We start from the raw sequence: 27,989 nt of genomic DNA on the forward strand, positions 1-27,989 counted from the left end.
CTTACTCATGGCATCCCAAACTTAACAAAGAAATCTACCATTGTTTGAAGATGTCGAACTTCAGTCTAATTAACAGTCCTATCTTAGACAAATTGTTAATGTTGTTTGTGATAATTTAATAAATCCAATTCTCACCTAACGTAGTCAACAACTTACGCCAGCAAACTCAGGCAGAGGCCATCTCGTAAGGCCACAAGGTGGTCAATTCACCTTTAATCATGATGTTGGCACTATCTCCATGCATTTGAATCAATAAGATTTTTAGGCAGATTCGTCGTGGGTGATAGCTCAACAAGGACAAGGAAACTTGCATTGAGAGTCACAAGAATATGCTGATTAAGGAAACATTGTCACAAAGCATGATCTATGGTTATCATAACAATAATAGCAAATATCAATGTAGGAAAAATGTTAGGAGATAAGGGAAGCTTGGCTAATATATTATACCATTAGACTTTTAGTCAGATGGGGATTGCATGAGAACAATTGGTAGGATTCGCAGGAGATTGGATCTAGTTATTCGAATACCTAGAGACGTTGTTCATTGTGGGGGATGAAGTGACAAAGAAAGCCATCCTTACAAAGTTTTTGGTGGTAGAGTGCCTAAGCCAATTAGTATAATGATATATTGTGACATCCATTTCTACCATCCATGAAGTTTCTTAGAACATGTCTTGACGCCTCGTCCGGTATCATTAGGAGTGTCTGTTTATTTTTTTATCGTCTTTTTTTATATATTTTTTTTAAATCAGCTAGGAGTGTCTTCTTGTTTTACCGTTTCTTAAAAAAAAAAAAAACATAAAATTTATACTTAAAAAATAAATTGAAAACGTCTATTTTTGGCATGATGAAACTTTTCACATTTTAAAAAAAATCTGTTTCAAGGTAAAGTTATGCAGTGCACCGACCCAACCAACCAGAAAATAACAAAGCAAAGAGAAAACGCAATGCATGCTGTTCCTCAAATCACCCCTATAAACCTCATTCCCTCCTTTTCAACTCTTTCTCTTCACTCCTTTTCCAAATTATCTTCAAAACCCTAAACAAAACCGCATAATCCCCTTGTTCCACGTTATCCTTATGATTCCACTCTCTGTTTTCGCTTCCTTTCGTCTTTTTCACTCTCATTTCTGGGAGGAATCGCTTTCCCCACACTCTTGTTATAGATACCGTGTTTCAGTTTAGCTTTGAAAATCGTTCCCAGTCGACACTCCTCGCTGTGCTTCAATGATTCTCGATTTCAATAGTGTCGTATTGTAACATCCCCGTGGGAATTTTGATGGAGTATTGTTAACTTATTTTAACACCTGAATCACTTATTGCATTGGTATTTTCGTGATGGAGGATAATGAAGTCGTTGATGATCAGAACTCAGGATGGTTCCAAGTCAAAAAGGTTTTTATTTTTTATTTTTTTATTTTATTTTTAACTCTGTTGATGTATTCTATTAAGACATGACATTTTGATTTGTACTTGATGAAAGATAAAATTGAACACACGCCAAGGAAAAATGTAGAATTAATTTAGTTATTTACTTATTCATTCGTTCACAATGTATGGATCAGTCTTTTAGTATCCAAACATTTGCTTTATTCTTTAATCCTAGTTTGTTGTTTGGTTGTGCTAATTCTTATTCTTATATATCATATGTTTCTTTGGTTATGTTTGGGCAATGCATCATAGATTTTTTTTTCTTCTTTTTCTGTGTGGCTTGGTATATTACTTACGTGCTCTAATTTTTCTCTTTCTTTCTCATTCAGAAGCACAGAAATACTTCGAAATTCTCTTTGCAGAGCTGGGTGGGGGGATTGTCGGGGAAAAATGCCTCTAACTCTCTGCACACTCAGCATTCCATGACTAAAACTGATGACAATTCACATAGCCAGCAGAAAACTCATCTTTCAAGGTCAGGGGAGAATTTTTCACAGAACCCTGTCCCTGGGAGTGTTGCAAGTTCTATTTCCGAATCAAATGAAAAAGAGGGCACAAACTGTCTTAATACTAGTGTAGTTAGACATAATACTGGAAGTCAGAAATCATCTACATTACTTACTATGGATTCTCAAGGTAAACATGAAGAAGTTAGGAAATTAGACCAAACTGATAAGCCTGACTTAGCCCAGAAAACACGATGGGGTGATTTAGAGGAGGGGGGCTTGGCACTGCCCCATGAAAACTTGATTGGAGTTGGAATCAAATTTGGTAGTATTGGAGATGATAGTTTACTTAGCTGTAGAAAAAATGGGAATATTCCTGATCCTTGTGATTCATATCATCCTCCTGAAAAAAACTTGACAGCAACTACTATTGATGCAGAGGCTGTTTCTGGTCAGATCCCTCCAGTGAGATGTGAAGACGAAAAGCTTGGGGAGAATGGTAAAGATGTTAAGAACATATCTTTGGAACATTTGAACATTCAAGAAACAAATGGGGAAAGAATTGGTCCAGAAGATGATATATTACACTGTGTTATGAAAAATGATGATGTGAATAAAACGACTGATAGTGCCATTAACAATGATATTTTGTCTGCCAAAGATGCTACAGCGGTTGCAAATCAAGTGCATGCCTCTATCAATGTGGTAAGTGATATAAACATTTCTGAAGTGGCAGAACAAAATGGCAGCTTGAGTGTAGCACTTACTGCCCAGGGTACTGAGTCACAAGTGCCTGAAATTGTTAATGATTCTGTGGCTTCCGCTGAAGTGGTTAGTGATCCACAGGATGATATTGTGGAAAATGTTGTTTCAACCTCTCATAATATGAGTTCTCTTGAAGAAGGTGGTTCCAATGAAAGCAAAGAAAGGTTTAGGCAGAGGCTTTGGTGCTTTCTGTTTGAGAATCTTAATAGGTCTGTAGATGAACTTTATCTTCTTTGTGAGCTAGAATGTGATTTGGAGCAGATGAAGGAGGCAATTCTTGTTCTTGAGGAGTCTGCGTCTGATTTTAGAGAGCTAATCACTAGAGTTGAGGAATTTGAAAAGGTTAAAAAATCTTCTCAAACAATTGATGGAGTTCCTGTTATCTTGAAGAGTGATCACCGCCGGCCACATGCTCTCTCATGGGAGGTATACTTGATTACATATTGTTGCTATTAATCTGCTTTCTTCCATGGTTAGGTTGATATTTTGTGGTTCCAAGATACTACATTGTGAATTTTATATGTTGTGCCTGACAACTGTGGATCATCTGGCAAAGAAAATAAATTTTATTCACTAATAATGAATTTACCTTTTGGTAAGTAATGTCTATATTTTGCCTGTGTCTTGTTAAGCAAATGTATATGATAACTTGATAGGTCATTCAATCCTTAGAATGGATGAACTCCAAAGATAATTACACCTGTTATCATTGAATGTGAGGGACAATGTGAGTGTAGTTTGCGTGTGCATTTATGCAGAGTGGGGAATCATTATTCATTAAATGAAATTTTATATACACCGTTTCTTTTCATTTCCTTCTTATTTTTCTTCAATTGAATGTGATTATATCATAATTTGATACAGTAGTCTTAATATGTATCTGTTACTCTCCATAAATATGCATCAGTTTGGGTGATTGTACGTATATCTGGAGTTTCTGCTTTGTCTGATGAATATAGAGATGTTAGGATCAAATGAACTAAGTGTAAACTTACTCATCTAACACTGCTACAAGATCTCACACTGTTGGATATTATTTGTTTATTTTACTTTTATAACTTATGCATGATGGATTTCATGTCATCCCAACTGGATTCATATAACAATCTGGCATTATTAAACATTGTTGTCGTTTAGACTAATACTCATTGGTTTATCATTGTGTCTTGGACTTAGAGAAAGATATAAATGAACATAACATTTAAGCATGCAATCGCTTATGGTCTATATCTGTTTGCTTGCTTGATTTCTGATTTCGAAGATGGTGGTGCATAGACTTCACAAATTAGACTATGAGTGTTACTTGTTAGAGATCTGTGTGATCTGGCTTTCTTTTGCTTAATATGTTTAGATGCTCTTTATTGATTCTAGGTCCGAAGGATGACAACTTCACCGCATAGGGCAGATATACTATCTTCATCTCTTGAGGCTTTTAGAAAGATTCAAGAACAGCGTGCTAGCTTGCAATCCGGTACCACAGAAAATGCCATGTCTAAATGTTTGACTTCTGAATCTATTGGCAATATGAACAAGTCAAGGGTCAATGATGGAACAGATGATGCCAAATATTCAGTGACAAAGTCAAGAAAGCATGTTGGATCTTCAGATGCGAAGCAAGGGAACCCGAATGAAAAAAATCATAGTATTGATGGAGGGAAACCCTTTGACTCGGTCACAGTGCAAAATGGATGTAACCCACCAGAAAGCATATTAACTGCAGAAGGTAAGTTATCTAAATTATCTCTGTTGGAGAATTCTTCTGCTTCTGCCACCACCAAGGGCAAAAGAGATCAACTTGGATTTGGATCTGACAAGACACTTTATAAGAAAGATAAAGCACCAACAGAAGTTGTTAATGAGAAAAATGCCAGATGCACAGATAATCTTAGGAGGCAAATGCCAGTGCCTGAAAAAGATAAGGAGAAAAGGAGTTCTGCCCCAGGAAAGTCTTTGAATGCTTGGAAGGAGAAAAGGAACTGGGAGGACATACTTTCATCTCCATTTCGTGTCTCTTCCCGTGTGCCATATTCACCAAGCCTGAGCCGAAAAAGTGCCGAGCGTGTACGTACTCTGCACGATAAACTAATGTCGCCTGACAAAAAGAAGAAAACAACTTCAGACTTAAAAAGGGAAGCAGAAGAAAAGCATGCTCGTGCTATGAGAATCAGAAGTGAGTTAGAGAATGAGAGAGTCCAAAAGCTTCAACGTACATCACAAAAGTTAAATCGTGTCAACGAATGGCATGCTGTCCGTCATATGAAGTTACGAGAGGGCATGTATGCCCGCCATCAACGGAGTGAATCTCGTCATGAAGCTTTTCTAGCTCAAGTGGTGAAGAGAGCTGGTGATGAAAGTAGCAAGGTAAATGAGGTTCGGTTTATTACTTCCTTAAATGAAGAAAATAAAAAATTGATGTTGCGTCAGAAACTTCACGAATCAGAGTTGAGGAGAGCCGAAAAGCTTCAAGTGCTAAAATCTAAGCAAAAGGAGGATTTGGCAAGAGAAGAAGCTGTTCTAGAGCGTCGAAAACTCATTGAGGCTGAAAAGTTACAGCGTCTTGCTGAGATTCAGCGGAGAAAGGAGGAGGCTCAAGTCAGACGGGAAGAGGAAAGAAAAGCGTCAAGTGCAGCACGGGAAGCAAGAGCTATTGAACAGCTTCGAAGAAAGGAAGAAAGAGCCAAAGCACAACAAGAGGAAGCTGAACTTTTGGCCCAGAAATTGGCAGAGAGACTTAATGAAAGTGAACAACGCCGTAAGATTTACCTGGAACAAATTCGGGAGAGAGCAAATTTGAGGGATCAATCATCCCCTTTGCTTCGTCGATCAATAAATAAAGAGGGGCAAGGTAGATCCACACCTACAAACAGCAGTGATGATTCTCAAACAAACATTGTTTCTGGCATTGGTTCTAGTCTTAGAATTGGCAATGTCACATTGCAACACTCAATAAAGAGAAGAATTAAGAGAATTCGACAAAGGCTTATGGCTTTAAAGTATGAGTTTCTTGAGCCCCTTCTTGGTGGTGAAAGTGCTAGCCTGGGATATAGAGTAGCAGTGGGTGCTGCTAGGGCAAAAGTTGGCCGGTGGCTTCAAGAACTTCAAAGACTTAGGCAAGCAAGAAAAGAAGGGGCCACAAGTATCGGGCTAATAATTTCCGAAATGATCAAGGTATTTTTTTTGTTCACTGGAAATCATATCTTTCTCCTATGGATACAAGTTTTTAACATTTTCAAAGTTTAGAATGTTGCTCTGTGGAATAAAATTTTGTATTCCTTGATTTTTTTGTCCCTGCACTTTTGAATTCTGAATCTAAGTGCTAATTAAAATAGCACTTCTTGGAGTTGGAGAGCTCTTATTTAATTTGTGAATAAATATTTGTCTGGAAAAACTAGTGATTCTTTCAGTTGTATTCGTATGAGACTTCGAGTTATTGTTGAGGTTTACTTTGTCCTTTTCTGGAATCTGGATGATGCTTGCATATGGTCTTTGTTTTTGTTTGATAAGAAATTATAAATCACTAACTTTTATGGACAATCATCCAACCAATTTTTTTTCCTGACTAGATGTTGAACTAAGTTCCTTTTTGTAAGGATTATTTAAAGTGTAAATGTGTGCATTGCCCCTTCATATTGTGGAATTTATGGATAGTAATCTTATGATTTTTCCATTGCTTGTTAATTTTTTTAATGTGCCTGTTTTCATTTATTTATTAATTATTGTTTTCTAGTATTTGGAGGGAAAGGATCCCGAGTTACAAGCATCTCGTCAAGCTGGACTACTTGATTTTATTGCTTCTGCCTTGCCTGCATCTCACACATCAAAACCTGAAGCATGCCAGGTTATGTTGCACTTGTTAAAACTTCTGAGAGTTGTGCTATCTACACCTGCAAATAGGAGTTATTTCCTTGCACAGAATCTTTTGCCTCCGATCATCCCAATGCTTTCAGCAGCTCTTGAGAATTATATAAAAATTGCAGCATCTTTAAGTATTCCTGGCAATGTCAGTTTGCCATCAAGTAAAGCATTAGTTGAGAACTTCGAATCAATTTCTGAAATATTAAATAATTTTCTGTGGACTGTTACTGCTATTTTTGGTCATATAAGCTCGGAAGAAAGACAACTTCAGATGCGAGATGGCTTGCTAGAGTTACTGATTTCCTATCAAGTGATTCACCGGTTAAGAGACCTTTTTGCACTTCATGATAGGCCACAGATGGAAGGGTCTGCATTTCCTACCCCTATTCTCTTAAGCATACAACTTTTGGTGGTTTTGACCTCCAGATCTGGAAGATTGAGTTATATTGACTGGGAATCTTCCCTTGTGGCGATGGAGCAGGAAATTGGTAGTGAAGGGGCTAAGTTTGCAGATGCTGCACATTTTGTAGTGAATAACTCCTGGGAAAATTTCAATCCCTTATCAGTGACCACTGGAAGCTCAGTTGTGCATTTACCTGATGTCCCTGAGGACAGACCATTGGAAGAAATGATTAAGGTGAACAAGAGTGATGAATCTATTTCTATTGGGAAGGACTGTGAATTGGAGCATGATAGTTCTGTTAAATTGAAAAATGATGATATGGAGAAGATAGATGATCTAGATGAATCCAAGAAAAATCAGAATGGGGATATTACTAATTTGTCTGTTCTCCAAAAGGATGAGAAACATACAGTGGTAAGCGTTACAGTACAGAAAAATGAAAGAATATCAAATTTGGCTCAGCCGGCAGTATTTCTTCTTTCAGCTATTTCTGAAACGGGACTTGTCAGTCTCCCTTCTCTTTTGACTGCTGTTCTTCTGCAGGCAAACAATAGATCATCCTCTGAACAGGTAACTTTTCTGCAACCTGCAAATTCATTCACACACGTATTAATTTTTTTAAAGATCTTTAATGTGAAAACTCTATAGATTTCTGATATTGCCATTATTATTAAACAAGTTTTCTATGGATTTTTCGGGGGAATTAAGATAGTTGTCATTTATCCACCAAACCATATCAGTTATTATTAAATAAATGTTTTCTGTTATTTTTGGGAAAATTTGGTCATTTACTATTTGTTACATGTCTAATTATTTCCTTCATTTGCTTGTCTGTCCTGGTGATAAGTAAATAAGTAATTATTAATATTTTTCTTCTGTTATATCTAAGTTGAATAACTTCATTTTCTTCTAGGCCTCATATATCCTTCCATCTAATTTTGAAGAGGTGGCAGCTGGAGTACTGAAGGTGCTGAACAATGTGGCTCTTTTGGATCTTGTATTTTTGCAGCAAATGCTGGTTAGTTTGATGATTCCCCTTGTAATAATGATCTATTAAAGCAGCTGTATGTTAAATTAAGAATGCTTATAGGTTTGATTTGGTATGATTAATGATTATCTTTACTTACTATCTCTTTTTCCTGGTACTGATTCTTGCTGATATGTTCTAATTTTCCTTATGCTGTTTTATTTCCAGGCTAGGCCAGATCTGAAAATGGAAATTTTCCATTTGATGAGCTTCCTTCTTTCTCATTGTGCCTGCAAGTGGAAAGCTCCTAATGATCAGGTGAATCTCCAACAACTTGAAAAATCTTAAAAATGCTTGATTGATAAAATACTTATCTTTTCCTTGCTAAACCCGGCTTGCCTAACTCTTTAAGACATTCTAAAAGGAAATATCTTTGACCTCACATTAGTATTGGTGGAAAGTGACAACAGGGCAATTATAGCTCATTTCATTTGTGTTCAAGGTGTTCATGAGTGGAAGCTCCCCTAACAAAAATGAGTAAACCATACTAAGCTACAGAGATTCGATAAAACTACACTAAGGAGGCAAAACTCAAGTTAAGAGTAAAACTGATTTTGAACTGATGTTTGGATGTTCTTATTATAAAATTCAAGTTAAGAATAAAACTTAGTATAGAATTTTTTATCTAATGCAAAAGCTACTCAAAGTTGCTTCAACTTAGAATCAATTTTGAACTCTATTTCAACGTGAAACCGAACATGTAAAAATTTATGTAAAATCAATTTTGGATTCAAAATTAATTCTTCAACATGAAACCAAACATGTAATGTCCAATACAGCAGTGAAGCATTTATAATGGGTATCAACACCTTGCTGTAGTCTTCACTCTTCATGCATTCTTGGTATTTGGATGTGCTTTTAGTAGTTTAATCAATGCGTCCAGGGATACAATGCCACAATCTGCATGTTTTTTTTTTCCTTCAGGTTGGTTCACTTGTGCTTGAATCTCTATCTCTTCTTGGTCACTTTGCATTGTTTCATCCTGGAAATCAAGCTGTCCTTCGATGGGGAAAGAGTCCCACGATCCTCCATAAGGTCTTAAACTCTAAAATTTAAGCAATTTTGGTCTATTTGTTCTATTTATATAGATAATCTAATATTCATCTCTAAGAGGACAGGTTTGCGATCTGCCATTCGTTTTCTTCAGTGACCCAGAGTTGATGCCAATCTTGGCTGGCACGTTAGTTGCTGCATGCTACGGGTGTGAGCAGAACAAGTTTGTAGTTCAGCAAGAACTGAGTGTTGACATGCTACTTTCCTTACTAAGGTCTTGCAGAAATGCTGCGCCTGCAACCCAGCTTAATTCAACCTTAGACAATTCCACTACAGATGAATCTAGTGAATGTAATCAATTAGGTACTGAAGTTAAAAAGCCTCAAGTGGACATTCCTGTAAAAAATAGTCGTTCAAATGGCAAAGGCCCTCGGGCTTCCTCGGGAAAGAGTGGTGCTTCGGGAAATAACATAAAAAATGGCAGAATACGAAGCCAACGGGATGGCAAAACAACCAAGAATTCTGAAGAAGTGGCTCCTAAGCACGGCGAGCCGTCAAATTTAATGTTGCACTGTAGATTTCCTCCCAGCTTCATTGATAAAGTAGAGCAGTTTTTTTCAGCGGAAATTGCTAACAGGGTTGATGAACTCTGAGGTTAAACATTGTGAACTCATTTTGATTGGTAGTTTACGGATCTTCACGCGTTAACTGAATATGTTTCTTTATACGTGTTACACACTGCTAATACAGCCACACAAACAACCCAAAAGCTGACGTCTCTGAAGATTAACCTGTCGAGTTTTGCCACACCAAAGCTCGTATCTCAGTCAATGCCAAAAGTATTGTACTTTCTGCGAAGTAATATATTTAGTTCGAGACTTCGAGTTGAGTATTTTTGTAATATAAAAACGATATAAAAGTGGCTGTTGATAATAGCCATCGTTACCACTGCTGTAATTATAGCCATTGATATGGTTTGGGGGGTAACAATCTCAGCAATCAATTTGTCTTATTGATTTCAAACCTACCTTCCGAATTATCTTTTTATATGGTGAATTTTACGACGTATTTATGAAAATATTTTGGATAGTTTTTACTATTTGCCCAGCACAGATGAAAAGAAAAGAGTAAAGAGGTTACGAGCTAGCTTGTTTAATGCAACTCAATTTATTTACAGGATAATCCACGTCTCCGCCAGCCTGTAAACGTGCACTATACCCTATCATTACGAGGAAAAAAGGAATAGCTGCAGTTTACGGGCGAAGTTTCTGTTCTGATTTCTGATCATCCATAATACCAAGAAGACTGAAAAGTGGTCTTTATAGCTAGAAAGCAACCATGCAGCTTAAAATGCTAACAAGTTAGTTGACGATAGGGGTTTTTGTGCATGTGGGTGTAGTTTAAAGAGAGGATACTTTGCATCCTCTGGAGGCTGCTTGTAAAGCCTATTTTGCTTTGCTTGTCTGCATGCTGCTCTACGTATAAGGCCAGCTCTCTGTTCTCTTTACACAATCAAACAGCTTGGAAACTAGAACTTGAAGACAGAAAAGTCTACACAGATTTCAATTTCAAGAAATGGAAAATAGACTCCACCAAAGAAGGTACTTGGTTTCCTAACTGCAACTTGTGATGCCATTTGTTTATTTTATTTTTGATTTCTTTATGCTGTAATTTTGTTCAGAACTGTTTCTTACAGCACCTTGGTTGTGAACTGTGTCACTTAGGAAGCATCATTTTTGGTTTCTTGCCAATTATATCACTGACTAATGACTGAAAATTGCTGGTCTCTATTTTAGAGTGTCATTTTCTGATCCACATTCATCAAAACATCATGGGTCCAGTGGTAGTAGAAATGACAAGGCTTGGAACTGGCTTCCAAGGATAACTTCTCATGATGACTATGTAAGAGACGATGAGTACATAGCTTCAGTTGCAGCTACAGCATTTGCCATTCATTCTCTAGAAGAAGCGGAGTTACGTAACTTACAAAAAATGAGAGAGCGCTCCAAATCTTCAAGGCCACAAACTATGAGAAGAGAAGAGAATGACATACCAAAGCGGACAAGTTATGGTAATTATAACATTTCCAAATAACATTTATATACCTAACAATTTATGTCTGTGGACTATGGTCAAGTTTCACTACTAGCTGTTATGAAGAATTGCTATATTATGTGTACCAGGGGAAACTTCCATTAAAAGATCATTTGGACAAGACCCTAGGACCAAGGAAACTGCTTTTCCTGTTAGACGTCCAAGTGGTATATCACCTCCAACTTCAATGCCTGTATCCTCAGCACTAGGGTATCAGAGGCAGCAGCAAGGGATTCCATTACAACACAAAAAGGCCAAAACCAGACCAAAAACTTGGGAAAAGGCCATGATAAAAATGATTCAAAAGCTGTAATGCTAATTGCTTGAGCAGATTATTCAACATATTTTTTGTTCCTGTAAAACTGTTGCCTGTTATATAAAGTGGTTGTTAAATGGGAATCTGGATTTAGTTTGCTCTCATCATTGTTGGCAAAACTTTTCAGGTATGAGAAGATGAAGTCCAAAATTCTTTCCTGTGAGTTTGTGAAGATGATTCAGGTCAAAGTCCAGGTGGGAGGGGAAGAAGATTTTCCTAAACTTTTGGAGTTTTATTATATTTTAAATTTGTGAAACATAATCTCATTGGTACCATCTACAGAGAGCAATGGAAATGCAAAATTACCAGAATAAGACAGCAAGGGAAGATATGAGAGCGCAGGGAGCTAGAGCAGGGTTAGAAAACAGAAGAAGAAAAGAGTCCGAGGTGAGAAAGAAATCAAACATAAATAGAAAAACAAGCAAGGACCTTGGGAAATGTTTGTGCTTCAATTCTTAACAGGACGGTGTTGGACTCGAGAGTCTGAGATGGAAATAAAACAGCTACCAGCTAGGAAATGTAATTCTGTTCAAACTATTTCTTCTACTGGCAGCTCAAACTGTTTTTATTGACAAATGCTTGCATAATAAACGAAACATGCACTAACTGATCAATTAGTTTCAAGACCATTCAAGTCATCATGTGCACAGTGATATGCTATTTATTTATTCGTTTTTGCCACTACTACATTATATTACCACATTCGTATTATATCATCGATTCATCGTGCCTAAGGTTTCTTTCTACCTGCAAGAATTGTTTACTTAAAAAAACAACCAAACTGGCAGGTCATTAAGAGGGCGTTTACGAGAGATCGCACGTATCCACAGATATTGAAAAGCATGCATTTTCCTTATAAACATTTTATAATTAGAATCACGAAATTTATTTTGTTATTCTATATTCTCGTTCCCAAGTGGTGGTATCATTGCTTGCATATTAGCAAATTTTGCTAGTTACAATACCATCACATGGGGACATTTGACACACGACACGAGGAGAAAGAACTAGAAAGAGGAGCTTCTCAATGATGTGACTTGCAAAGTTCCCATAACATACCGATTCAGAAATTGAAACAAAATCACAAAAATCCCAAATCCCTTGAAATATGTAAACAAGCTTTCCTTTTATCGAAAATTACGTCGCATTATCATTATGGGTATAAGAGAAAGAGAGTTGATGATGATGAAGAATAATGAGTATGTTTACTTTAAAGTAACTGCATTTGTACATCAGTTTTTGGACAAATTTTTATACAAATAAGAAGAAAAGAGAGAAAAATGAGTTATAAGGAAGTGTCGTAAAAATGTTTTATGAATAATACAACTTTTTACCTTGATATCAAAGTAGAATCTAAAACAATATGAACAAAAATCTTGCTTGCCCTTTGAAAACTCTACTCTTGCTTTCTTCTTACATTTGGATTCCTTTTAAGTTGCATTGAAAATCTGTTCTTTTTCTTTTCTTCTTTTGATCTTTTTGAATGCGTAGGTCATAGTAGTAATAAGTAAGGACAAGACTTAGGTGCTCTTTGATGTGTTTTTTGTGTTATAGTCTAATGAAAACATGGAAGTGTATTAAGTTACCAATGAAGATATAACGTGCCATAACCGTTACGCTTGTTTTTATGAAAAACCAAGACAAAAGTACCTATAACAATTAACAACTAACAAGATAGTTTTGTCCTAATAGTGATACTCACTTTTTCGTTCACTCTCCTTTTCAAATATCCCCTCTTCTCTTCTTTTCAACTTCAGTAGAAAGTCTTCTAAGGATGGCAAACCAAGCGAGAGAAAGAAAGAGGTCCCAGAATCATAAATAAATACACAATGGGCACTCAACACAAGCATAATGGTGTTAGCATAAGAGTTATCACATATCCAGATAATTCAAAGCAGAAATGCTATATCATTAACAATAGCCTCTGTCAAAAAAAAAAGCCTAACATCTCAACACACTCCAGTGAAATCGGTCTCATTCCCCAAATCTCAATGACACCAAAGGAAAACAGTAAAATACAGGAAAGACCATTAACAACATTGGCCAAAAAAATCCAAACCACTAACAGTTGCAGTTTCACAAAGGCCAAGGCTTAAGACCAAAGTTACTTTCATAACCACGTCTTCCTCTTTGTCCCATGTGTAAATTATCACTCTATAACACAGTTATATGCATGTTGAAGTTGAATACAGAACAAGTATTAGGTAACTCAACAAATTGTGCTTACTTCCGTGGCAGTGGCCTCTCTAAGAGAATCAAGAGATATCACGGTTTCAAATGCACCAACTAGAGCCTTGACCTTGCTCTTCCTTAGCTCAGTAAGCATGCTTGCGGTCTCTTCAATCACATTATTATACAAACGAGGATTTTGTTTCTTCCCTTCCACTTTTTGATGTCTCAAGACAACTTTCTCATCAGAACCTGATTTTGAACCCTGTATCTTGCTCCTATCCCCACCAACCTTCCTCCCGACAATTCTCCTTTTACTTCCTTCCACAGTTTGGAGTTTGGCCACATCTTTCTCTGATTTTGTAGTAGCAGCATTTACCTCACCATCACCACCAACTTTATTATCCACAATGGTCTTTTTTCTAGCAACATTTATGTCTTTCCTCATGTCATCACCAAGAATGCGTGTCGGCTTGAATTTGAGTCTCCTTGGAACGTTGTTGCACTGAGGCTGAAGTTCAATCACTTTTCCTCTCCTAAAATTCAATTTTCGGGCTGTAACAACAGCTTTATTAGCTGCCCCAACTTTGGTGCTCATTTTTGGCCTGATTTTGTACCCCATCTTCACATTTTCACCTTGATGATGATGTATTCTATTGTTGGACTTAGATGTAGCATTGTTTTGTTTCCGAAGGGAAGACACGGAAGAGGAAACATATGATGATACCGATGGCGATCGTGAAACACTACGCGTATTTACCTTCTCTTTGTTCCCAGCCACAGATCCAAGACCCTTCCTTGAAGATGCAGACACTGCAGACTTGCCAGTTTTTTCATTGGTATGCTTCAAGCTTTTTTCCTCTGATGATGAAGGCGAGGGTGAAGACAACCTAGTTGCATCACAAGCCACAGTAGGGTCCTCAGATGAATTTGCTGAGGCAGGTTCAGTGACATGCAAGATATTGTCTGGTAAATTGTCACTGCTGGCTAGTTCAGGTGTGACTTCTTCAACATTGTCTTGAGGTTTCAGAGAGGACTCTCTTGCCATGTTCATGAAACTCTTGGAGCTTAGGCTTTGAGATTTCTTGACATTGTGTTTTGGAGACAAGGGAAGACTTGGTGGAGTTGGTTTTTCCTTGACTCCAGTTAAAGATGTCTTTTTCTGTTTGCTTCTGCTTTCAGTTTTCTTTCTGCTGCTTGAATCAGAAGGGCTCTTATTTTTTACTATTTCCCTTTTTGTTTGACTCTCGGCAGATTCCTTCACTGGGAGAGATGGCTCAGACTGTTCTTGCTTTAGGTCACTGTTGTTATGTTCCGAGGAAACATGTGTTTCTTCATAAGGTGGTGAGTTTTTCCCTGACGTGACTGTTTTTTCATATGTTACTTCCTTGGTGTCAACAGGAATATTGGCCTTTTCAATTTTTGAAGTTTGAGAAGGCTTTGAACTGCTTCCTGATTTCTTTGTACCTTCCAAAGAAGTCATCTCTTGTGGAACTTTGGTTTTTCTTTCCTTTTTGGTAACCCTTTTCTGTGTTGGACTCCATGGTTTGGCTTCATGTGGGATGCCATATTTGCAAAGATCATGGCAGGAACTTTTTCGAGGACTAAGATAACGCGAAAGACTCTTTGGTGGAACTTTTGTGATGGTTAATCTCTCATTAGGATTTGCTTTTTCATCAACATCTTCAGGCTCAATTTTCTCAGACTTTAACTGGTTAACATCACTTTCCTCTGCCATCACTTTGATGAAGGATGTAGCAACAATTCAGAGACCCCTGCAACAGACAAGAGTCCTTTTAGAGATGTAGAGGGAAAGGGAGTAAATGCTGGCCAAAGCAACATGAAATGTGTACAACTTTTTCCTCCAATCTAGGTTATCTTGACACACACCAAGTGTTCAGGGACATGAAAACATTTCAAAGAGGAGAATTAAAAACTTGAATGTGCAAATACCATGCCTAGCCTCCAACAAGAATTAGATCCACAGGATATAAAGCCTTGAATGAAGGGTTGCTAATCATGTAGAATGAATGGAAATAATTAAAATCTTTGCAATATGGTGCATTACTTCACACAATAAAAGAGGTATTACTGTATTAGTAGCTACCCAACAATTTAGATTTAATATAGAAAAATAGGGACAAATAAACTCTCAATGTTACTAAGATAATGGTATTGGCTCATTTTGTAAAGTGCTCTAGATTGAGTGAATTTATGAAACAAAACAATGAAGTGACACACCTTGAAGGATTTGTCCAACACTACCATGAGATAGACAATAACCTCAATACATGGTTTTACAACAATTACTGATTGTGAGTTGTGACCATCATTCAATTCCATGACTAGGAGATTGCAGACAATATTATATCTATCTTTCAGTTCAATGATAAATTTTACACCATAAAAGTGTGTGAAATGAATTTCACCTTTGATACACAACTAATTATAGATTACTTCAATGGTGAAAAAAGAGTTTGAAGGAATGTCCAAGGCAGGATACAGAGTCAATCACATGAATGCAACACCACCAAGGCACCAACAACTTTGATTTTAAAAGGAAGAAAAATCTAGAGATGCTACAAAAGCAGGACCATACATCACAAATTGATTCAGATTTCAGACCAACAGTAAAACAGCATAACAGAACCGTGTGGATAGAGAAGACGAGAAGGAAAAAATAGAAGTTAAATTAGAAACCGAACAAAATTATCTCACAGAGACCCATTAAACCCAATAAATTAACTCTTAACCACCATGGTTACGATCTGATCACAGGAGTGAATAATATAATAATCCCTTGAAACGTTGGATCCTATGACATATTCAAGATTATCATCATCATCACACTACGTATCCTTAACGAGATTTCCTTTGTCATTGATCATCATGGCATTCATTTAACGAGGAGAGAAAAAAGAAAATAAACAAAACAGACACCCTGACACGACCATAGATAAATTATGAGCAGAAAACAAGTGGCAAAGCAGGCAAAAGAGAATGCATGGTTGTTGCATTTGCATACCTTGTTTTAATAATCTCTGTGATTATTCTTAAAAGGAGAGCATGCAAGAAAGAACCTAGCAAAGGAATAGTTTGCGAAATTCTGAGTCAGAAATGGTTGGATGCAAACTGAAAAGGGGTTGAGGTGTTGTTTTTGTTGTATGAGGTGGCGTTTCCTGCGAACAAAAGCGCGTTTGTTGCGAGAAAGTAACCTTCGAGAGAGAAAAAGAGAGTCCCACCATAAGGAATAACGCTCTGTACGCAAACCACCCTAACCATGCAATATCATTGCATCGTCACATTGGACCAGCCATGGAAGAAGGCACGTCAACATCCATCATCTTTACATATCCTTACGTACCCTTTCGTTTGCATTCAAAACTTTATATTAAACGCCTCCAAGTATATATATATATATATTACTCCATCTATACATCGTTCATTTATTTATTTATAATGCCATTAAAGTCATCTTTTGATAACTATTTATGTCCATAGTTTCGCTCAAATGTTAAGATTCATAAACCAGACGTTACAACATTTTTTTTATTTCTTATGTTTCTATATCATTTTTTTCGCGTACGTGCATGTTCTACACGTGCCACTCATGCATTGCATATATACACTTTTCTGGTGTTCTTGTAATGATATATGTATGCACGCATAAAGTACGTTACTTTATTCACAGTAGTGTTTTGATTCATGACAAATGCTATCTTTAAAACTCAAACCTCACCTAATGATCAACTGATCTACACAACCGATTTTGTAATTACATCATAAATCATAATCATGAGGAATATTTTTACTATTTGATTAGATTTTACTTGTATTAAATCTTGCATTATAATTACAAGCCAGCATATTAAATTGTGAACACGACATGACAATACTCTTATTTTTTTAATATGGTATTGATATGAAATTGTCCTATCATAAATGATAATAAATTTTCATTCGTAAAGACACACAAATATGCATTTTCTTTCCAATAAAATTTATTTCTTACCAAGAACTCATTAATATTGGAATCCTCAACCACTTATTTTTACTTTTAATATTCTGTTTAGCTATTTCCCGTCATCTATAGCAGCGTGTTATCAGTTATTAGCTATATATATAGTCCACATAGAGTGTTGCAACGGAAAATAACAAAAACAAACGTAAGTTACATTCCATTTTTAGACAGTACGACGTGGAAAGAAAAAATAAAAAGAGAAAAAGTGACAAAAAATGATAAATGATGCGATGAAAATGACTCTTCGTAATATATTAAAAATTATAAGCATCTACGTAAATTTTAATTTTTTTAAATACTTAGAATATTAATAGTAAATTAGTAAATTTAAAATTAAAAATAATAAAATTACAGTTCGTAATATATTAAAAATTTAAAAATAAAATTTTATACAATTACTTTATGTGTATAAAATAAAAAATGCAATATCTTCCAATATCGTTATTCTTACTTATAACATTAATTTAATAGAGTATACAAGACGATTAATAATATTGTAACATTTCAATAGAAATGATAGTCCTCCCCCATCAAAGATCTTAATATTCTGTATCCCTTCTAATAAAATATTCACCCATTATATGTTCAGGCACTAGTGACTAGTCATAATGTGATTCTGCACCAATATATGAACCACTAATTTCTTCTTAATCTAGTACTCGAAGTCGAAGGTAGTAAAAATATGATAATCAATGCAGGGTGTAAGACCTTTTTATTATTTTACTTTTTTTTACTTTTTTTTACATTATGTAATAATTACTTTAAAAATTCTATATATTTAAAGTAATTTTTAATCAATTAATAATATAAAAATGTTTATATCAACAATATATTAAAGTTAAATCCTTTATTTATTTCAATTTTCATTTTTTTCTTCTAACATTGGATGAATTTTATCAAAATTTTATCATAAACTTTTGTTACACAATAAGAAAGTATATAAACTAGTTAAATCAAACTGAATAATTAGAATACATTAATTTAAAATTGAAGTTTAATTAGTTTAATAAATATGTAATTAATTTTTATATTTTAATTTATTTTTAGCAAATATCCAGTTAAGATATTTTTAAACTTACTAATTCGATATTTAAAAATCATAATTACAATAAAAATTAAAAAAAAAAATCAGTAAATATTTAAAATTACAAAGAATGAAGTGATAAATATTTAAAATCATAACTTACTGTTTTCGAGACAAACCAGTCGAAGAATGTGTGTGTGATTGGATCTGGACCATCGGGGCTAGTGGCAGCAAGGGAGCTGAAAAGAGAAGGTCATAAGGTGGTTGTGTTGGAGCAGAACCATGATATTGGAGGTCAATGGCTATATGACCCAAATGTACAAGAGGAGGACCCTTTGGGAAGAGACCCTTGGCTAAATTAAGGTGCATAGCAGCATCTATATATGAATGGTTTATGTTGAGAGAGATGATCAAGTTCAACACAAAGGTGCTTTATGTGGGACCATTAAATTATGGTGTCCCTAGTGAGGATTTGAAATGGGTTGTTCGAAGCAAAGAGAAGAAAAGAGAGGAAGTTGAACAAGTGTTTGACGCTGTGGTTGTGGCAACCGGCCATCACTCTAAGCCTAGATTTCCCTGCATGCAAGGTAGGTGAACTTTCACTTGCATTTTCTCAACAAAACAAAAGAAAAAAGAAATCCACTGATCCATATATTTCATGAAAATGAAAAGGATATGAATATATCATATACATATACATTTCATTTTCAAGCTCATGTATAATAAACTAATTTTATTCCCGTGGTTGATGCTCAGGAATACTTGATAGAACATTATGGCGGAAGTTGATCCATGTAGTCGACCCCACCTAGTGGGATAAGGCGTTGTTGTTGTTGTTGTTGGTTGATGCTCAGGAATGGACACATGGAGAAGAAAACAAATGCACAGTCACATTTACAGGTCTCCAGAGCCATTCCGCGGGGAGGTAAGTGATGGCTATACATGTTCTGTTGAATATTTAGAACGCGAGTTTATATATATGCATCATAATTCATAGCTAAACAGAGAGAAATGATATTGTTTAGCTTTCGTATTTTGATATGTTGTCCCTTTTTAACATTAAATAAACACTCCTCCAACGTACTTAGTATGAGAAGTTTTCTACAGATAGTGGTGGTGGTTGGAAATTCTTATAGTGGACAAGAAATATCGATGGAGCTTGTGAAAGCAGCGAAGGAGGTACACCATTACTTAGGGTTTATCTAAAGTCATATCCAAACACGAGAACTTTCACCTTCATCCGCAGGTATCACTTCCAATTCGATCTTTTAAGTTCTAATCCCAAAAAAAAAAAAGATTCACTGCTATTTTTGCTAGCTTCACAAAATTTGGTACACTGTGAATATAGACACCCTTGAAGAGGATGGGAGTGCCATTTTCATGGATGGTTCCATCATTATTGCAGACACTATTTTGTACTGTACTGGGTAATATCCCGTATCACCACAAAATCAAGTTGGCAAAAGATTAATTAAACATTTATGGCATCACAAATTCACAATTAATTCATGCCTCATACATATAATAAGAAAGTCAAATATTCTAAATTTCACTGTTTTAAATCAACATAAAATCAGTTGGGGTTGAATAATTATGACCTTAGGATTCGAGATTTTAATGAGGACCATATGTATATATATGCCCAATTATGCCAATCCCTTTAAAGTTAACTAGTTGTGAATCCTCATAATTGAAGGGTTTCAATGGATTATGTGTAGGTACAACTATTCCTTTCCCTTTCTTGACACCAAAGGAATGGTTGTTGTGGATGATAACAGAGTGGGTCCTCTGTATGAACATACTTTACCCCCATTACTTGCTCCCCCTCTTTCTTTTATAGGCATCCCCAAAAAGGTAATTACCCTAAATTAGATCTGTAATTTTAGGTATGGCACTTCATACATTTATATATTCACCAAAGCGTAGAATATTTTAGTTGTAATGAAATTTTGTATATTTGATAAATACCAAACAGTTGGTTGAAGATTATGCGTGAATTGTAAATTTTCTTATACTAAAGGATGTATATATTAAACAAATATTGATTGATGAGTTGTGCAGATCCTGGGACTCCCTTTCTTTGAGTCGCAAGGAAAATGGATAGCTCAACTGCTTTCTGGGAAAAAAGCTTTGCCATCATGTGAGGAAATGATGAAATCCATCGAGGAGTTTTATCATTCAAAAGAAGTAGTTGGCATTCCTAAACGTTTCACCCATGAAATTGGAGCTATAGGCTTTGAAGTAAGTTTACTTGGGATTTGGTATCTGCTAAAGCATGCAAAGGTTAGTGGCATATAATATAACAATTTAATTTGTTTTGCAGTATTGTGACAAAAGCGCAAAATATGTAGGACTCCCAAAGTTACAAGAATGGAGGAAAGAGTTATGCATATTATCCTTAGTGAACTCTTGTGTCAACTTGGAGACATATCGTGATTCGTGGAATGATGATGAGAAGCTCCAGGAGGCCCTTCAAAGTCCTTACTTCACTCAACTTGGAGTTGAACTTGAGGATCCTTCTTTGCAAAACTCAAATTAATTAGTAATCACTTGTATTTCTATGCTAAAACTTTTATCTTTGTGACTCAATATTCTCAATCTTGGCGCGATATTTGATTCGTCCAAACTTCTGAACTCGATAAAACAGTTTGGTTGAAATGAAATGCAACAAAGTTGATAAAAAAGAAGTGTAAATGGAAACAATATATATAATAATAAAAGTTCAAAAATTAAAAAACACTAACATTATATATATATATATATATATATATATATATATATATATATATACGTGACACTTAATTTATGTTATCGTTACTCTGTCTAAATTCTACAAGACTATGATTTAGTTTAGATATTTTCTTTACAAATATTTAATTATAGGAAAAATAATAAGGAGTAAAGTTATCTTTTTAACACGAAAAAAAGTAAATCAACAAGGTTTCAAATGAATTAGCTTTTTTGTATAAAAAAAGTCTTATTTTTTAGAAGATCAATCTCATGTCAAGTATTGTATGATTCCATTATATATACGAGAACTTTGAATTAGTCTTAAAGTTCATTTTCTTTGTCATAAATGATCACTTTTACACGTTAAGAAAAAGTTCAATCATTGAAATGGTCAATAAAAGAAAAGTCTCTAAGTTAAACATTTTTCATTTTTGTTTTCTTTTTATTCTTTTAATTTTAATTCCTGTAAATTAACGTTTTTTTTTATTTTGGTTCTTATAAGTTTTTTTTTTCTCATTTTAAGTCCTTATAAAGTTATATTTTTCAATTTTAGATCCTTTAAGATTTTAATTTTTTTTATTTGTAGTTTTCATAAACTTGACTAAAATTTAAAAAAATATATAAATTTACAAAGACTAAAAATAAATAAAATATCTTAAGAATCAAATTATAAAAGCGACAACGTACATGAATTAAAATTAGAAAAATGAATTTATGACAATCAAAAATAAAAAAAAAATACTAACTTACAGAAATGAAAAATATATTTAAACCATAAAAAAAATTCAAATTAGCTTATCTGCTTCAACTATATTTAGATAAGGGTTGGGAATGTGCTTTAGTTAATTTTTATAAGTGTTTTCAAATTACAAGACACAAAATGATTGACACAAGTTATTAAGGATCTAATATGAACTCTCATATTTCCTATGCGTGTTGGTTCAAATCATTCAGACATCATTTTTCTTATTTATTGGACAACCCCTTTCATGAAGATCTCTTGATGCCTAGAAATCAGTTGAATTAGTGGATGAAACTGTTTAAAATTATCCTATAGGTAAATTTTTAATGGTAGTTCAAACATATTATTCACACCCTACTGTAATATTTGGGTGCCTCCTTATTCCAGTATCCTTTTTAAACATCCTAAAGACACCAAATGAATGGAAGAATTTATTTCCTTAGAAGTAAAAATCTTTTGTGCTCCTCAATAATATTTAAACATACTTTTTTCTAACTAGTGACGTGATAAGTCTCACTATCTTTTAATTTGAATCAAACTTCAATTCATTTTTAACTTTTGGGGAGATTAGAAAGTAGATTTTTTTAAAACAAAAAATGGTAAAATATATAAGTTGATTTTAATTTATAAAATAAAATTAATTAATTTACTATATGCTTTATTAGAAGTATTAGTTGGGAGATTATTTGAACCATAAATGTGACAATTGAAATCAATAGAGACGTTGAGAAGATCTTCCACTAAAAGTATGATCTACAGATTCGTTTAATTGTCATGCACGTTTAATTTATAATTAGAATTTGCTTAAAATAAAATTTATTTACCAATTATGTGCCCAAAATACTAGTCCACTAGCTTTTAGCTCCCCGAAAAATATGATATGACGAATTACTTAAAGACTTTAAAGTTTGCAACTGTCGGCCACTTAACCCAAACGCAATTCTGGGACGAATCTTGTGCTTATTCAAAAGAAAAGGTTTTTTTGTTAAGATCGAAGAAAACAAAATTGCTATGCAAAGGTGCATTATGCATACGTGTCCGTTTAACCAGACAATTAACCATTGCTAATTTTTTAAAGAGATCTTTCAATACTTTTCTATTTCTAAGAATATTAATATTTTTAACAACGGATAGCTAATGTCCGAGGATAATAGCAAGAAAGGTGTAGCTATGATAACAACTCACCCTAAGTTAAGTTTGTATGTGAGAATCAAAGTTTGATTTTAACACTTATTTCAATTCGTTCTCCACCATAGACCATAGTCCTCAACTCAAGAGTATTTCTAATTTTTCACTTTAGAACATTCCAACAACCAGGGGATTCACGAAGGTGCATTCTTTTTAGGCCCAAGACATCGCATATGGAATGTGAGTAATAACAGTATAGATTTTTATAAATTTTGAAGGTGAAGAGGAAGATGGAGAGAAGAAGAAGAAGAAGAAGAGAGTGAGTGAGATGAAAAGGGTAAGATACTTTATAAATTTTGGGCAGGCAACAAGTAAAAAATAGGATGCCTTAAGTAATTGTCGAAGTTGCCTTTAGTGGCCCATTTCACCTTTCAAGTTCTCATCTTCTCAAATGGCAGAATCCAAGCCCTCCGTCATAAAATAAGGCCATCAAGTCTAGGGGTTACCAAACCGAACTTTCAAGAACTGAAAAAACAGTTCCCTTGAACCGAACCTAACTGAACTGTGTTGAACTGCATCAAATTGTTTTGAAGTGCTTCAAACTGTTTTTTAGGGGAAAAAAATTATCTGGGCATAGCCATTTTCCATGGAGCAGTCACTCTCATTGCAGATCCTTTCATACAGAGAAATTCTCCTACTGATTTCCTAATTCAACCAAAACTATAAAATTTAAGCACCGAAGTATGCAAACATGACAAGTCACCGAAAGCTTACTTAAGATACCCAAAGATATCATAAACTGCAAGTTCCGTTAAATTGGCTTGAATAAATGTAATTTAACAAGTAATGTTTAATTTAACCGGATGGTTAAGACTTGAAGTAGTATCTTGCAGTTAATCAAGAAATTATGACAGGTAGGGGCACCCATAAATAAATAAATAAAAATTGGTATAACACACGGAAACTTCTTAGCTAACTTCAATTACCCAAATTTCATGTTTTGTTGCTGTAAATTCTACAACTTTAGCAACGCCGGTCTAATCATTAAGCTGAAATTTTCATTTTTAATCTCAAGCTTGAGGTCTCTCTCTACAATTAAATCCACATTAATTAAAAGAAAACTATTAGTAAAAAATATAAATAGAATTAGGCTTGTAATGCAAAGACATATGTCATTACATAACAATTCCAACCATGGTTATCAAACTCTCAAATTAACTCGTTAACTCTTATGAGTTTACTCTAAGTAGACTCGGTAGACTCTGGATAAACTCTAAGTAAACTTGGTAGACTCTTGAGTTTACTATCAAGTCAACGAATTAGTAAGTTAAGAAAATTAAATCAAAATATAAGTTATTTTTTATTGTTTTTTTATGTGTTTAACATTTAACATATTTTCATTTAGTATGTTATTCTCAAATACAAAATTCTCACATTTGATAATATCAAACTCTTGTTCTTTGATAACATTAAATTCGAGAATGATCTACCGTTATTATAATCTCTACAAGTTATTGTCTATTAGTGATGTATTATTATTAGACTTAATTATTTAAATATTATGAATTTTATGATTTACTACTTTGCTTTATTATATTGTTGAAATATTTAATTAGTATGTTATTTATAAATATTTTGTTATTATTTTTATATGAAGTAGGCTCTTACGAGTCGAATCTATGAAATGAGTCTGTATAAACTCTTCGGTTTGATAACCTTGATTTCAACTATACCATACCTAATATTCAAGAATATGCAAGTCTGTACTGTAGTCGTGTTTTTTATTAAAAGAAAAGTTTTCTCAAATCGACTAATTCATTCTAAAGTTTCTCCATTTATCCCACGTGATTCTCCAATCAATTATTCTACGTGAAAAAAAAAATAAAATTTGGGCTATAAAACTCCCCGTCACGGCGTCACCCTTTACTCATTTTTCCAATATTCACACAATACCTCTATCTTGTGCCACTTATATAGTACGTCCATCCTAGTGAAACAAACCATGGTTTCCGAAACAAACCAGTCCAAGAATGTGTGTGTAATTGGAGCTGGACCATCAGGGCTAGTGGCAGCGAGGGAGCTGAAAAGAGAAGGTCATAAGGTGGTTGTGTTGGAGCAGAACCATGATATTGGAGGTCAATGGCTATATAACCCAAATGTACAAGAGGAGGACCCTTTGGGAAGAGACCCTTGGCTAAAGGTGCATAGCAGCATCTATGAGTCTTTAAGGCTCATGTCCCCCAGAGAGGTCATGGGCTTCACTGATTTCCCCTTTTTAGTCAAGAAAGGTAGAGATCCAAGGAGGTTTCCTAGTCATAGAGAGCTCCTTCTCTACCTTAAGGACTTTTGTGAATGGTTTGAGTTGAGAGACATGATCAAGTTCAATACAAAGGTGCATTATGTGGGACCATTAAATTATGGTGTCCCTAGTGAGGATTTGAAATGGGTTGTTAGAAGCAAAGACAAGAACAGCGAGGAGGAAGTTGAACAAGTGTTTGACGCTGTGGTTGTTGCCACTGGCCATTACTCTAACCCCAGATTGCCATGCATTCAAGGTAGTTTTAGACCAGATGTGATATGTAGTAAAAAAATTCAATTGATGAAAAAATCACTTTTTTCTTAGATCTCCTCTCTCCCACTCACAAACACATCATAAGATTACACTTACAAACTAAACTTCCTGTCTCTCTGGCTCAATATATTAGACAAACATGCAAATAGTACTCATTTTAAGAACTTTTCAATCTTAATATAGTAGTATTTATTTATTGATCTTGTTTTTAACAATAACCAAGTAATTCTCTGTATAGATACATGAATGAAGAGTTTTTGTTTTTTCTCACCAAAAGAAAAGGAAAAATAAATCCACTCATCTATATATTTCATGCAAAAGAAAAACGATGTGAATATCATACACATTTGAAACTCCATCTCCTGTATAAACTAACTTTATTTCTGTCATTGATGCTCAGGAATGGCCATATGGAAAAGGAAACAAATGCACAGTCACATTTACAGGTCGCCAGAGCCATTCCGTGGGGAGGTATATGAATATGACCCATTTAAGTATATTTTTTCTTCTAAGTGAGTGAGGTTTTTATGTCAAGAGATAGCAATACAAGTTTTGTAGAAGCTTTAAGAATGCAAGTATATTATGCATCATAGCTAAACAGAGAGAAATATTGTTTAGCTTTCGTATTTTGAAATGTTGTCCCTTTTAACATTAAATAATCACTCCTCAAACTTACTGATTATGAGAAGTTTAGTACAGATAGTGGTGGTGGTTGGAAATTCTTTTAGTGGACAAGAAATATCAATGGAACTTGTGAAAGTAGTGAAGGAACTCCACCTCAGTTCAAAATCACTTGACATTTATGAGGGTTTATCTAAAGTCATATCCAAACACGAGAACTTTCATCTTCGTCCACAGGTATCACTTCCTAATCTTTCAAGTCCTAATCCTAAGAAAAATATTCATGCTTATTTTTGCTAGCTAACCTCACAACATATGGTACATTGTGAAGATAGAGACCCTTCGAGAGGATGGGACGGTCATTTTCAACGATGGCTCCAGCATTATCGCAGACACTATTTTATACTGCACTGGGTAACATATATGGGATCACAACTTCACTCTTCATGCCTCATATATATAATAAAAAAGTCTAATATTCTAAATTGAAATTGTTTCAAAGCTCAACTTAAACAATTTGGGTTGTGAATAAGGACCATATATATGTATATGTGCCAACCATGTTAGTCCTTTTAGTTGTGAATCCTCAAGTTATAATCTATGCATTTTAATGGATTCTGTGTAGGTACACCTATTCCTTCCCCTTTCTTGACACCAAAGGAATGGTTGTTGTGGATGATAACAGAGTGGGTCCTTTGTATGAACACACGTTCCCCCCAGCACTTGCTCCTTCTCTTTCTCTTGTAGGCATCCCCAGAAGAGTAAGTTACCCTGAATTATTTTGGTATTAACAAAGAACATACAATATTTGTGCAGTAACATTGGTTGATGAGTGGTGCAGATCCTGGGGCTCCCTTTCTTTGAGTCGCAAGGAAAATGGGTAGCTCAACTGCTTTCTGGGAAAAAGGCTTTGCCATCATATGAGGAAATGATGAAATCGATCAAGGAGTTTTATCATTCAAAAGAAGAAGCTGGCATTCCTAAACATTATACCCATGAAATTGAAGGCTTTGATGTAAGTTTATTTGTGGATTGGTATATGCTAAGGCATGCAAATGTTAGTGACATATAATATAACAATTTAGCCTATTTTGCAGTATTGTGATAAATACGCAGAAAATGTAGGACTCCCAAAGTTACAAGAATGGAGGAAAGATCTGTGTGTATCAGCTGTAGTGAACTTATTTATCAACTTGGAGACATATCGTGATTCGTGGAATGATGATATTGATGAGAAGCTTCAAGAAGCCCTTCGAAGTCCTTACTTCACTCAACTAGGAGTTGAACCTGAAGATCCTTCTCTGTAAAACTCAAATTAATTAGCGATTACTTGTATTTCTATGTTGAGAACTTCAATCTTTGTGGCTCAATAATCTCAACCTTGGTTCCTCCAAATTTGTGGACTCTTATTGTTTGATTCAAATGATCATAAAATGCGACGAAGTTCATGTAAGAGTTTAGAAGTACAAATTGACACAATATATATAGATTAGTAATAAAAGTTTAAAAATGGCAAAAGTTAAATTAACATGTTATCCAAGATCTCCCCATCCAAAAATATTTTATAATATTAACTGGTTATTGAGCAAGTGGTATTAGACTTGATCTTTTTAAGAAAAGTCTCAATCTTGTTTGAACCTTGAAATTTGAAA

The 27,989-nt window shown here is 34.7% G+C and overlaps 4 protein-coding genes and 1 pseudogene across 6 annotated transcripts; 4 read left to right on the forward strand and 1 right to left on the reverse strand.

Annotated features, from left to right (window-relative positions):
• The first annotated feature begins 849 nt into the window (after window positions 1-849).
• Window positions 850-11,968, forward strand: LOC114411825. Of its 3 annotated transcripts, XM_028375545.1 has the most exons (12): window positions 853-1,395; window positions 1,761-3,068; window positions 4,014-5,810; window positions 6,370-7,470; window positions 7,814-7,918; window positions 8,096-8,185; window positions 8,852-8,962; window positions 9,046-10,521; window positions 10,717-10,991; window positions 11,104-11,323; window positions 11,458-11,524; window positions 11,613-11,968. In XM_028375545.1, exons 1-8 carry the CDS (start codon window positions 1,339-1,341, stop codon window positions 9,571-9,573), a joined length of 5,097 nt encoding a protein of 1,698 aa, XP_028231346.1. In that variant the 5' UTR covers window positions 853-1,338; the 3' UTR covers window positions 9,574-10,521; window positions 10,717-10,991; window positions 11,104-11,323; window positions 11,458-11,524; window positions 11,613-11,968. The 3 variants fall into 3 exon arrangements, with proteins under 3 accessions (XP_028231348.1, XP_028231346.1, XP_028231347.1); XM_028375546.1 differs by lacking the exon at window positions 11,104-11,323; XM_028375547.1 differs by lacking the exons at window positions 8,852-8,962; window positions 9,046-10,521; window positions 10,717-10,991; ... (1 more) ...; window positions 11,458-11,524; window positions 11,613-11,968 and having other exon boundaries at window positions 850-1,395; window positions 7,845-7,918.
• Window positions 10,496-11,828, forward strand: LOC114413780. The gene is made up of 6 exons (XM_028378319.1): window positions 10,496-10,521; window positions 10,717-10,991; window positions 11,104-11,323; window positions 11,458-11,524; window positions 11,613-11,717; window positions 11,793-11,828. Exons 1-6 carry the CDS (start codon window positions 10,496-10,498, stop codon window positions 11,826-11,828), a joined length of 729 nt encoding a protein of 242 aa, XP_028234120.1.
• Window positions 11,969-13,145: 1,177 nt separating the features above from the next.
• LOC114411826 lies at window positions 13,146-16,812 on the reverse strand. Its single transcript, XM_028375548.1, has 2 exons — window positions 16,525-16,812; window positions 13,146-15,274 (listed from the first exon to the last, which is right to left on the reverse strand). The coding sequence occupies exon 2, from the start codon at window positions 15,235-15,237 to the stop codon at window positions 13,540-13,542; it is 1,698 nt and encodes a 565-aa protein (XP_028231349.1). The 5' UTR covers window positions 15,238-15,274; window positions 16,525-16,812; the 3' UTR covers window positions 13,146-13,539.
• LOC114413781 lies at window positions 15,791-21,133 on the forward strand (annotated as a pseudogene).
• Window positions 21,134-24,999: 3,866 nt separating this feature from the next.
• On the forward strand, window positions 25,000-27,790 carry LOC114411827 (flavin-containing monooxygenase FMO GS-OX-like 8). Its single transcript, XM_028375550.1, has 7 exons — window positions 25,000-25,699; window positions 26,117-26,187; window positions 26,416-26,574; window positions 26,669-26,751; window positions 26,963-27,098; window positions 27,179-27,352; window positions 27,435-27,790. Exons 1-7 carry the CDS (start codon window positions 25,147-25,149, stop codon window positions 27,642-27,644), a joined length of 1,386 nt encoding a protein of 461 aa, XP_028231351.1. The 5' UTR covers window positions 25,000-25,146; the 3' UTR covers window positions 27,645-27,790.
• Window positions 27,791-27,989: the final 199 nt, after the last annotated feature.

This window comes from Glycine soja, chromosome 5, assembly GCF_004193775.1.
Source record: "Glycine soja cultivar W05 chromosome 5, ASM419377v2, whole genome shotgun sequence".
NCBI lineage: Eukaryota > Viridiplantae > Streptophyta > Magnoliopsida > Fabales > Fabaceae > Glycine > Glycine soja.

What these genes read in the sequence shown, in the direction of transcription:
- LOC114411825 (XM_028375545.1), top strand. Translation starts at nt 1,339, where the DNA reads ATGGAGGATAATGAAGTCGTTGATGATCAGAACTCAGGATGGTTCCAA. An exon ending in TAATTTCCGAAATGATCAAG is followed by an intron (nt 5,811 to 6,369) that starts GTATTTTTTTTG and finishes ATTGTTTTCTAG; the next exon opens with TATTTGGAGGGAAAGGATCC. An exon ending in GGAAAGCTCCTAATGATCAG is followed by an intron (nt 8,186 to 8,851) that starts GTGAATCTCCAA and finishes TTTTTCCTTCAG; the next exon opens with GTTGGTTCACTTGTGCTTGA.
- LOC114413780 (XM_028378319.1), top strand. Translation starts at nt 10,496, where the DNA reads ATGGAAAATAGACTCCACCAAAGAAG. An exon ending in AATAGACTCCACCAAAGAAG is followed by an intron (nt 10,522 to 10,716) that starts GTACTTGGTTTC and finishes TCTCTATTTTAG; the next exon opens with AGTGTCATTTTCTGATCCAC. An exon ending in ACCAAAGCGGACAAGTTATG is followed by an intron (nt 10,992 to 11,103) that starts GTAATTATAACA and finishes TATGTGTACCAG; the next exon opens with GGGAAACTTCCATTAAAAGA.
- LOC114411826 (XM_028375548.1), bottom strand. Translation starts at nt 15,237, where the DNA reads ATGGCAGAGGAAAGTGATGTTAACCAGTTAAAGTCTGAGAAAATTGAG.
- LOC114411827 (XM_028375550.1), top strand. Translation starts at nt 25,147, where the DNA reads ATGGTTTCCGAAACAAACCAGTCCAAGAATGTGTGTGTAATTGGAGCT. An exon ending in ACTTTCATCTTCGTCCACAG is followed by an intron (nt 26,575 to 26,668) that starts GTATCACTTCCT and finishes TACATTGTGAAG; the next exon opens with ATAGAGACCCTTCGAGAGGA. An exon ending in ACTATTTTATACTGCACTGG is followed by an intron (nt 26,752 to 26,962) that starts GTAACATATATG and finishes GATTCTGTGTAG; the next exon opens with GTACACCTATTCCTTCCCCT.